Source organism: Osmerus eperlanus, chromosome 17, assembly GCF_963692335.1.
Source record: "Osmerus eperlanus chromosome 17, fOsmEpe2.1, whole genome shotgun sequence".
In the NCBI taxonomy this organism is placed as follows: domain Eukaryota; kingdom Metazoa; phylum Chordata; class Actinopteri; order Osmeriformes; family Osmeridae; genus Osmerus; species Osmerus eperlanus.
In genome coordinates, this window is record NC_085034.1 from 9,730,715 (window position 1) to 9,742,547 (window position 11,833).

Consider the following 11,833-nt stretch of genomic DNA (forward strand, 5'->3'; position numbering starts at 1 on the left):
TCTTTTGTCTGTCATAATGGGCCACTTTGCATATGTAATGTTGATCAGTTGGTGAGAGGTGTATGTTTTTGATAGGATTATTTTGACTGGAGAAACACAAAACACTGTGACAAAAACTTATTTGGCATACAACTCCTCTTTATAGTCATTTGGTTTTCTTCAAAATTATAGGCTATATGATTAGCCTACACAATATGCATTAAATGCAAATTAACAATAAAATGACTTTGGATTGGAATTGCAAAGTCTTAAATCCAATGATAATAATATACACTGTCTCTATTGCATGTCTCAAGTTCTATTACAAAATAGAAAATAAATTACTGAAGTTTTATGAGCACTCATATTAGCTCCACTGAAACAATACAGCACTATTTGATGACGCCCACGAGAGCGGTAAAAACTTTACTAAACAGGACTAGCTACATAGTACGGTGGCCCTGAAGTGCAAATCACATCCACTAACATGAGTGCATCCCCCAAATGAAAACACTCCCCCCAAATACGAGTCAACTCCCCCCAAATAGGATGACTTGCTCACCTCCCCCCAATACAAGGACACGCTCCCCCAAATGGGAAACGACATTACATTAACTCAAAAACACATTACATTAACTCAAAACGGAAAGGGTTGGTACTACACTTCGTTTCTGAATGGATGCAGTAACTAACAAGAAATTGATCGACAGAAGTACAAAATGCAATAGCTTGACAGAGTTACGTGCACCAGGACATTTGTTTGGCTATCGAAGCATGTAGCAAGTAGTAGGCTACTAATGCAAAAGTATAAATTGCATGTTAAACGTCAAAATCGATAGTGAAACAACCATCCTGGTCCACGTAACTTCCATTACCATGAAGTTGATCGTTTTGGTTGGAAGAAAAGAAGAAACATTTGTGTTAACAATTCAGTCATGACTTGCACTACTCTATATTTTAATCAGGGACATTCCTATGAAATAATCTTAGATATGCTGTTAACATTTCACAACATTAAAATAAGTAGCCTATGCGCACGCTAAAAACACAGTTGAAGGAAGCAGGACTTTTCAGAAGAAAAACTAATAGTCCACAACAGAAGAACGAAATGCCACAAAGTTATGTGGACCAGGATAATTGTTTGGCTATCGATTTTTACGTTTAACACGCAATATATAGCCTACTTTTGCATAAGTAGCCTACTATTTGCTACATGCTTCGATAGCCAAACAGATGTCCTGGTGCACGTAACTCTGTCAGGATATTGCATTTTGTACTTCTGTCGATCAATTTCTTGTTAGTTAGCCTACTGCATCCATTCAGCAACGAAGTGTTGTACCTACCCTTTCCGTTTTGAGTTAATATAATGTGTTTTTGAGTTAATGTAATGTCGTTTCCCATTCGGGGGAGCTTGTCTTTGTATTGGGGGGAGGTGAGCAAGTCATCCTATTTGGGGGGAGTTTACTCGTATTTGGGGGGAGTGTTTTCATTTGGGGGACGCACACTCATGTTAGTGGGTGTGATTTGCACTTCAGGGCCACCGTAACATAGGTACTTTGAGAGACACAGCTATCTGGTGACTGTCTTCCGGACATCCGACTCTGCCTTTTATCCAACCCCTAATACAACCCCACCTCATTGGGTGTGCTTTGCCTTCGGCAAGGGCTCAACCGTGCTTGTTCTCTCACATATATATTATTGTTATTTTTATTATTTTCCCACACCTAAGGATCAATCAATATTTGCGCTACATAGACAACGCCAGTGTCAAAAGGTTCGTGTTGTTTGCGATTGCGTTGCTTGTATTTTTATTCAAGTTCCGTTGCACGGTTTAAGTTGAAATTACGTTTTTGTGGCAAAAAGTGCCTTTTGTCGCCCAAGGGAATCAGTGCAAGCCCAACGTCACAACGTCAGCACACGTTGGCAACGACGCGTAACTACGACGTGCATAGATGTAGTGTAGTGCATTTTTTGATAAAATATACAGAAATATCAGTTGTAAAAATGACAGTTAATAAACGGACCCATTTGCAACCCACGCAAGCAAGCACACCCTATAATTTCCCCAGAACTTGTACCCTCTCTAGTTAGTATTGTTAGTTTCATTTTGTACAGCTAGATTGCAGGGAAATAGTAAATCAACAAGCCACTTGACTACTTTAGGTAATGAAAGTTTACTGCAATATCTAATAATAATAACAATACAAATATTATTTATGTTTTATTATGTCAAATTTTGCACCATTAATTAGAGATGTTAAATTAATTCATGGACTCTATTTTGAGTGTTTTATCTTTGTGTCTCGTTTATATTACATAGAATGAGGCACAGGAGGAGCACAACAATTCCTTTGACCCAAAGCCTGTCCGGTGAAAGAAGCGCAACAGACAAGGGCTTGTAATTCCTCAAAGGCCGCCATCCAGTAGGAAGACCAGTTGCATGCCACCTAGTCAGTAGTCTCACTCATATTTATAATTTTAAATGTTTGCTTCAAGTTTTTGCCTTTTTAGTTTTTGTATTTTCTTTAAGGATAATGTCATTACTTAATTTATTAACACAGAACTCTCCAGATGTGAGCCACCAGATGTGCGTGTTGCCAATGTCAACCCAACAAAAGGTACTTACTTGTATGAAATGTGTATTGTAATTGCCTGGATATATTCAGCTTTTAATTTGTTGAGGTGTCATTTATGCAGCCAGAAGTAATACAACCAACAATGTTTGGTTTACTTTCTGTCAGAGTTTATTTATTTATAAATTATTTCCTGTCAGTGTCTGAAACTGAGGTGCTTCGTCAGAAGCTCCTTGAGATGCTGGTGGATGGAGTTGAGGACAAAGCAGTGACTGGTGAGGCGTCACCTGAGTCAACTGCTTATGCTACTGATTGGGAGATCAGAAACACTGTGTCCTCACAAAAGTGGAATTGAAAATATGTTGGCTAGTCAGGATCCACATCCAAACAGCAGGTGCCAGTGTGGCAAACAAGCCGTTGTGAGGTGTCTGGACTGCCTGCCTCTCCCATTCCTTTGTGAGGACTGTGATGCTGCTGTTCACACACACTTTGTCCTGCACAACAGAGAGGCAGTAACTGGAGGGGTTTTGTGGATTGGGGGGTGTATGCTGTTATTGTTTATTTAAACAATTAACATTTACAGTTTTTACCATTTGTTTTTCATTGTTAATGCGGCTGTTACCTATACCGAGGCCAGATCGTGTCTGTGGCTGTTCAACAGGCGAAAGTCATGTTTCACATGGCAGAAATGTGGCTCTTATAACCATAAATGGTAAGTGGACATTTTGTCACAGACTATACACACAATGCATGTTAAATGATTTTAGTGCATGCGAGAAGTCGCACAATCTGAGTGTTGGGTTAAGAGATCAATAGCTAAGGGTTAACATAAATCTGTTCTGGTTATTAAAAGTCACGTTTATAACTTCACCGGAAGTGTAGACGTGATTTATTTATTTCCGGAAATGCGTATCACTGTCTTGTGCATATCTATGGTGCATAAACCCAAACAATGTATATAACACTGTATATTCACACAAAACCAGGGACCACCTTTGTCCCGTATTTCATAGAGACAAAGTTGGCAACCCTACATATGTCATTTAGCGAATGGTAGCCATTTAAACAACAAAATCGCTTGGGATCTGTAGACGTTTCCAAGGTGAAAACAATTAAGGCCACATCATAATGGAAATGGTGTATAAAGTAAGCTGGGGTTCCAAGATACATTTCATTAGGAGTCTGACAACGAAAGCCTAAACATGGGCTGTATTAACTCTTCAAATGAAAATATGCCCTTACTGTCCTGGCAGTTCCACAAAGGTTTGATTTAGCTTCAAAATCATATTATTATGATAAAATACATAAGTAAATGTATTAGAATATGATATTAGAACATTTATTGATCTATTCTACTCTTGGTAAGAGTAGAATACTCAAGCCCTGAATGATCACTGTCACCTATTCACGGACAGTAAAAAAATATGTCGTTATTGTATGCACTGCTGTTTGCAGACTAGCTCCAGCGCTCGTTGCTGCGTTGCTAAATGATAGCAACTCACCAGGACACTTCACCAACTCTCCACTCTTTCTCCTTGGACCATGCATTTAATTGGCTTTGACGGCCTCAAGTCTCGGCAATTCCTTATTCGCCCTCTCACATCTAACAGGTCCGAAATTATACGGCTGCGGGCCATCATACATATTGTGGTTTTTGCCACCTCTTCCTCATCCCAGTCAGTCGCCATAGTTCTAGTACAAGGTTGAGGCTAGTCTCCTCCACGTCTCCCCAACGTGACGTCATCAACGAATTGCGCTAATTAGCTAATACCAAAAACGACAAAAACTGGTGGTCTTTAACACCATTTGGAGACACCATTTGGAGATTTTTAAAATGATATACATATCTTGAGTGCTTTATGTACCCATTAATCGACAGTGGTGGTTAACCTGCAACATTGCCTTTAAAGACTGTTTAAAACTATGGCTACGGGCTATTAATCAGAAGGTTGTTGGTTCGATTCCTGGCCGTGCCAAATGACGTGTCCTTGGGCAAGGCACTTCACCCTACTTGCCTCAGGGAGAATGTCCCTGTACTTACTGTAAGTCGCTCTGGATAAGAGCGTCTGCTAAATGACTAAATGTAAAACAATACAACTGACAAACAACAAAACAAAGTTAATGTAGGAAGACTACAAATATCAACAAAGCCACTGACTTATATTTAAAGTTAAACATGAATCTGGATGTTAATAACTACAACTACTACCGTTTGAACTTCTTCCCTTTCTTCTTCTCCACCAGAGCCCGTCTACGGAGAGCCTGTCCACTCCCTATTAAGCCCCATTGTACCGAATTTGGTTGCAGTTCCACTGGGGGTGATCGCTGGCATGAGGCAATGAGTGCAAAATGAATGAGAGTCTATGGAGCTAGACGGCTAAATTGGACTCTTTCGCCTGATTGTCGTTGAGAAATCTCATATTTGATTGTAGTTTTTGCATTGATTCAACATTGATTATAGGTCGAAAGTTGAATGAACGAGTACTTATGTCCTTTCAATTTCTTACAGGGTGAGTCGTTGTTGCCCATAACATTATGGCCAACAACAGCTAATGAATGCTGATTGTATGACGTCATAGACATTTTAAAAGGATTTCTAGAACAAAAAGCAATAAAAAAAAAAAGCAGCTGGAAGGTGTGAGGAAGGTCACGGTCATCTTATTTATTTGGACCTTGGCTATGCACGGTCAGCGATCTAATCCCTTACATTTGTGACTTGGTACATCTCTGGTCTTGCTGCTTAAAAGACGGATCCACTTCCTGGACATGAAGAGAAAAGGGGAGGTGCCACTTTCAATCACAGAGGTTATCTTCTGTGATTGGCTGGCTTCTCAAGTCAATAATGTCCTTTACTGCACGGTAAAATCAAATCATTAGGGTCACCCAACACTGTTTAACCAAAAGCTAATGAGACAACAAAACGATATCTCAGGTGTGATTAAAACATCAGGTATTTAGAAAGACAGAAAAGCTACAGTACTGTTGTTTTTGTGAAGGATGTGGAGGAGCACTTTGAAGGATGGCTGTGAGTTGGCCTGGCTGGGAAGAACACAGTCAGAGGAAGAATCAGACAGACCAAAGTACACTGGCCTTCAGGTGGTTCTCCAGACTCCTTAATAACATAATAATTAATTTGTTTCCTTTCAGAACTTTGAGATCAACACCATCCTCTACATAGCCAGCATGCTCTCAGAGGCCAGCAAGAAGCTGAAGGCACGGCGTGCTGCATCAGCCAGTTAGACCTAAATCTGTCCTAGTCATGTTTGGGATGGCCCCAGACGCCAGTGTGGAGACTGGACAGAACACTGAGGAGAGCTCAGCTGCCAAAGCCACAGAGGTTAGTGACTTAGTGAGAGATTCAATTAATGGAGCTTGGAAAATGTGGGATATTCCTTTATCTGTAAATGTCATACTGCATGTGTTTTTCATGTCAGGCTCTGATGGATGTTGACTTGTTTGGAAAGTCTGACAATGTGGATGCCCCCATTATTGAGGCCCCTGTTGTTGAGGCTCTGATCATTGCGGACCCCATCATTGAGGCCCCCACCTCACCCCCCACCTTGAGAAGGCAGATATTGCTGAGGTCTACACCATCAATGAGGCCCCAACTGTTGAGGCCCTCTTTCACATCGATGATGCTCTCACCTCCGTCCCCAGCAAGATCCTCCAGCCAGGTAGGAAACTCACACACAAAGACTGTGAGGTGATTTTACATGGTGAAATAATGCCTGAAATTAAAATGCCTGCTTTGCTCTTCGCTCGCATCTTCCAAGCCATGTGCTGCGGATGTTGCCATGCCTCCCGCGATTAGGGAGCCTACCGTCTGGCTGTTTCACTTGCCAATCATAAACCAATGGTCTGGTCTTGTTCCTGGACAACCTCTGACTATTTAGAAAACTAGGGGGATACAATTGGACTTATTATTTCATTAGGTGTGTATTTGAACTTATTTAAACAAACCTCCCCTGAATGTATGTTCCCCTCTTTGTCACATACAGAGCACACACTTACCAATTCATTCTCTAAGGTCCATCACACAATGATGCACACTGGTAACATGAAGTCAGCTACCATACAAGCATTGTCTTTATTAGTCAGAAATGAAGGTGGATGTTTGACAGTGAAATGAACACTCCAGCACTGATCTAGCAGCCTAGTTTGAGTCAACTGAAGCTTGTTAAGATCTCTCCTTGCTGCTGCTTATTATGACTACCCAATAATTTGACTTGATTCATGTTCCACTCAGTACTACACAGTTTACACGTTTGGAAAAAAATATTGTATGTGCTGATGTAGGCTATACCAGGTGCATTTTAAATAAAAGCTTCATTGGCACACACATTTGTATCACAAAAACCTACATTTCACCGTTATTTGGGCCCTGGCATAAAATGAGCAGCTAACATAATTCCACTGAATCATATCATCAGCACATAGGAAAGTGTGAAAAATTTATAGTCAGGTGAAATCACTATCATTCTGATTGCATTACGAGAGCAAATTGATTGTTATAAAAGGGGGGATTCTTTGTTTTTATTGAATGTTTTTGCCAAAAAAAAAAGCCTTTAAAACTAATGAAATTTGAATAATTGTTTTCCAGTATACAATAGAAACATGTGAAATAATCTACAATTACCGCCCCAGCCAATATTGCAAAAAAATAAAGAAATTGTCACTACCAATACTTTTGGCCACGACAGTACATTCTATTGCTGCATGCTACACCTGTGCAATAGCGCCTGAGGAAGGTGTTGATTGTATCATATGAAATGCAGTCTGTGACAAGTGTGTGTATATATGTCTGAGTCTGTGTGACAATGAGTGACAGTAAGTACAAATTCTCAACAGCTGACAGAAGAGAACAATTGACTTCAGACTGTAAGATTAGAATGACACCAGAAGGAGTCAGGAGAGTCTTAGCAAGACTCTTCACTTCAAGGTCAGAGAGCTCCATGAATACAGTAGAGGAAGAAGAGATGAGGAAGAGACAACCCAGATGGAGGTACTGAGAACAAAGACCTGACGTGTCCCCTCTGGTGAACAGATTGAGATTACTGTAACCGGGATACACATTTGTAAGTCTGTGATTGTTGAACCATATACTATTATTACTTGGGTCATTCCTTCCAAAACATTATATTTGTTCTGCTTTAGTCATACCGTTCACTATTACATTCATTAAAACCTTCAGCGAAAATGATTACTGATATATGATTCTATTGTGTGATTATTCTGAATTTGTTTTATAATCAGTTGTACTTTTCCTCTGACAAAACCAGATCTTTCTTTTTCAATGTGTGACAGGAGTGATGATCAGAGGGGCAGAGTTTTTACCTCCATCATTCAGACAGGGACTGAAGTATGGATAGAGTTTCTCAGTGAAGGTGCAGCCAGTGAAAGAGTAGATATGAGACCTGGCCTCCACATTATAAAAGGAGACCAGACCCTCCTCATAGTCCACAAACACCCCCACCTTCTGGGGCTTCTGTCTCAGGGAGAGGAGGACAGAGGGGCCAGCCAGAGCCCAGAATTGATCTCCATTCCTCAGACATACAGTCCAGTATCCATTAATAGGGGTCAGTCTGATGATCCCCTTCCTGTTGATGGACTCTCTGGCCACTCCCAGATCCCCGTCAGTCTTCCCCTCAACCTGCACCTCATAGTAGAACCTCCCTGAGGAGAAGCCCTGCTTTCCCAGGACACAGGGACAAAGACAAAACCTCTCTGGGTTGTCAGGGAGATTCTGCATTCTGTCTCCAAGTCTCACTTGTTTCCCATCTTCAGACAAGATAAGGTTGGAATAAGCTGTATCAGGGTCCAGAGTCACATTCACTGCATACTGCTGAATCCTCTTCAGTTCAGTGTCAGACAGCTTCTCCATCTCTTTATTGAGTGTCTCCTCCAGCTGAGACACAGCTCTCCTCACTGCCCCAACACTCAGACCACTGTGGACACTGATCTCAGACCAGTCCTTGGTGTGTGGAGGGGTGCTCAGGGATGGGAAGCTCTGGAGCAGGTGGAGGTGGTCCTCAGTGTGTGAGAGCTGCTCCAGCTCAGTGCTTCTCCTCTTCAGCTCAGTGATCTCCTGCTCCAGATCTTGAATCAACGCTTCAGCCTGTTTCTCTGCTGCTTTCTGCTTCTCCTCAATCCCCTCAATGAGCGCAGCCTGGCTTCTCTCAATGGAGCGCACCAGAGCAGTGAAGACCTGAACACTGTCTGATATCTCTCTCTTTGCATCTCTCTTGCTGGTCTCTACTGAGAGTTTGATCTCCTGAAGATTCCTAGATCTTTCTTCCATCATCTGCTTCATCTCAGCCATCATCTTCCCAAGATCATTCTTTTTTGGTCTGTACTCGTCCTTTAAAGTGACAGTGTCATGAGTCTTGTGGTCTGTTCTCATACACATGACACAAACACACATTTGATCTTTCCTACAGAAGAGTTCTAACAGTTTGTTATGCTTCTGACACATCCTGTCCTCCAGGTTCTTCACAGGGTCGATCAGCTTGTGTTTCTTCAAGGCTGCAACTCTCTGATGAGGCTCCAGGTGAGTCTCACAGTAAGAGGTCAGACACACCAGACAGGACTTCAGGGCCTTGAGCTTGGTACCTGTACAGATGTCACATGACACTTCTTTAGATCTGGCTGGTCGTAGGGGTTGGCTGTTGGGTTTACCTTTCACTGACTTCCTAAACTGAGCAGCCATCTCAGAGATGAAAGTGTTGACACAAAGCTCAGGTCTCCTATAGAACTTCTCCCTGCACATGGGACATTGACACAGGTCACTGTTGTCCCAGTACTTGGTGATACAGGCTTTGCAGAAGTTGTGTCCACATGGAATAGAGACAGGATCAGTGAACACATCCAGACAGATAGAACACTGGAACTGATCTTCATACAGGAGACTGCTGCAGGAAGCCATTTCTACACCGGAGAGAGATCAAAATGGAAACCATGAAAGCTGAGATGAGTAACAGAGTCATTTGATACGTGACAGTTTGAGATTTTGAATAGTTCAAGAAATAGTGATAAACGCTCATGTTGGTCACACTTTGATTTACATAAGAACCGGCAACCTTCAGATTAATAGCCCAATACCCTAACCGCTCAGCCATCTGACTACACATATTCTCTAACATGAACATACTTTAATGAAATAAATAAAAACTACATGACAATGCTACATTATACGTGTCAGTCCTTGTAATTTAGACTACTCACCTGTGTGCTTTGGTCTTGATATTCTCTCTAACTGATGAATACTTGTAGAAACAGATTCTTGTTATGTGCGTCTGTTCTGTGCTGAGGTACTGTAAGTCTGTCCACTTCAGTTTCACTTCAGTGAGTTGACGTAACAATGCTCCTCCTCCCTAGCTATAGTACTTAGAACTGTTTACCCTTTACTGACTAGATAGATTACCAGTAAATACCAGAATGTGTGGGTGTGGATGATCAGTGAACACATTATATTGTACAAAATGGGGAGAGAAAAGTGAGTTTGTTTTCTGAGCTCAACAGAGTATCTGCTCAATGCATGTTTACCTGGCTGATTAGCAGCAAAGGAGAGGAGTGTTTGTGTGCAGTAGAACTCAATATTTAAATATGGTTACATTAATAATCTCTTCTCATCTTTTATTTTGTCTTCCTACCTCACTTTTTCAATCATCTCATCCTTCCAGGTGGGTATTTCAGGAAGCAGTTGCTGCAACATTGTGTGTCAGCTGGAGAGTTAACTTACCCAGTTATGTCGCATAACCTGCTTTCTGGAAGAAAAAAAACCCTGGTTTCTGCCTTCTTGTTTTGAACCCGGTTATGTTGGCACTAAAGGTGTTGACACCTACACACACAGTCACACACACACAGTCACGTACACAAACACTTGCACACACATTCTGATCATTGATTAGATAGGATTTTTTCTCTCTCTCGAGGTATCGCCATTGTTTGTGTTTGTTTTCTTGCTTCCTTTGTTTGTTTCCCACTGTTTCTTTGAGGTTTGAAAGTCAGTTTTGTAAATGTTTTTCATGCATGGAGCATGAAAAACAGACCTATAAAAGATCCTTTACATTTACATTTAGCAGACGCTCTTATCCAGAGCGACTTACAGTAAGTACAGGGACATTCCCCCCGAGGCAAGTAGGGTGAAGTGCCTTGCCTAAGGTCACGTCATTTGGCACGGCTGGGAATAGAACTGGCAACCTTCAGATTACAAGCCAGACTCCCTCACCGCTCAGCCATCTGACTCCCTTTCTGACACTAGTACTCATCTTTGTGAGACATTGGAGATGGAGGGCCAGAGTTCTTGCCCCCCTTATTTAAAGAAGAGCTCAAGAACAGGTAAAGTTTCTCTATTAAGATGAAGCCAGTGAAAGAGTAGATATGAGACCTGGCGTCCACACCGTAAAAGGACACCAGACCCTCCTCATAGTACACAAACACCCCCACCTTCTGGGACTTCTCCTTCAGGGAGAGGCGCAGTGTAGAGGTGGTGCCAGCTATGTACCCCTGGCCATCCCTCAAAGCTTTGACCTGTAACCTTTGAGAGGGTCGAATAATATCATCACCTTGCGTTTGACTGGGCCATAAATTGTCATGCTTGTGCAGTGTTCCACAGCTGTCATTGGTCTAGTACACCTGACTGATCACACATTCCATATGCATATTCCATTTACATTCCATTTACATTTATGCATTTAGCAGACGCTTTTATCCAAAGCGACTTCCAAAAGAGAGCTTTACAAAAGGGCAGGTCACTGATCAGTGACCAGTGGAGTCAGATGGCTGAGCGGTTAGGGAATCGGCTATTAATCAGAAGGTTCGATTTCCGGCTGTGCAGAAGGACGTGTCCTTGGGCAAGGCACTTAACCCTACTTGCCTCGGGGGAATGTCCCTGTACTTACTGTAAGTCGCTCTGGATAAGAGCGTCTGCTAAATGACTAAATGTAAAATGATTATAACAACGAGACGCCCCAAACATTGCGGGTAGCCAAAACATGAAGCATACATTGTGAAAACTAAATAAGTCCCAAAGGGAAGAACCATAAGAGCATGTAGTTGAACAAGTTACAGTTAAACAATTAAACAACACCTCAACAAGTGCACGGGTGTACCTGTGGAAAAAAGCAAGCAACAAAAATATATTACATCGCAAGTACAGAAGTTTTAAGTCAGTTACAACTAACCAACAAGAGCAACAAGTCTCTCAATAAGAGTCATTGTGATCCTGGAGGAAACATCAGGTCCAGCCAATCATTCCTAAGTACAGTTGTACTCCTGGAACA

The 11,833-nt window shown here is 41.7% G+C and overlaps 1 protein-coding gene across 1 annotated transcript; it reads right to left on the bottom strand.

Moving 5' to 3' along the window:
* Positions 1-6,622: 6,622 nt before the first annotated feature.
* On the bottom strand, positions 6,623-9,859 carry LOC134037913 (zinc finger protein RFP-like). The gene is made up of 2 exons (XM_062483480.1): positions 9,774-9,859; positions 6,623-9,476 (listed from the first exon to the last, which is right to left on the bottom strand). The coding sequence occupies exon 2, from the start codon at positions 9,472-9,474 to the stop codon at positions 7,843-7,845; it is 1,632 nt and encodes a 543-aa protein (XP_062339464.1). The 5' UTR covers positions 9,475-9,476; positions 9,774-9,859; the 3' UTR covers positions 6,623-7,842.
* Between the last annotated feature and the right edge of the window lie 1,974 nt (positions 9,860-11,833).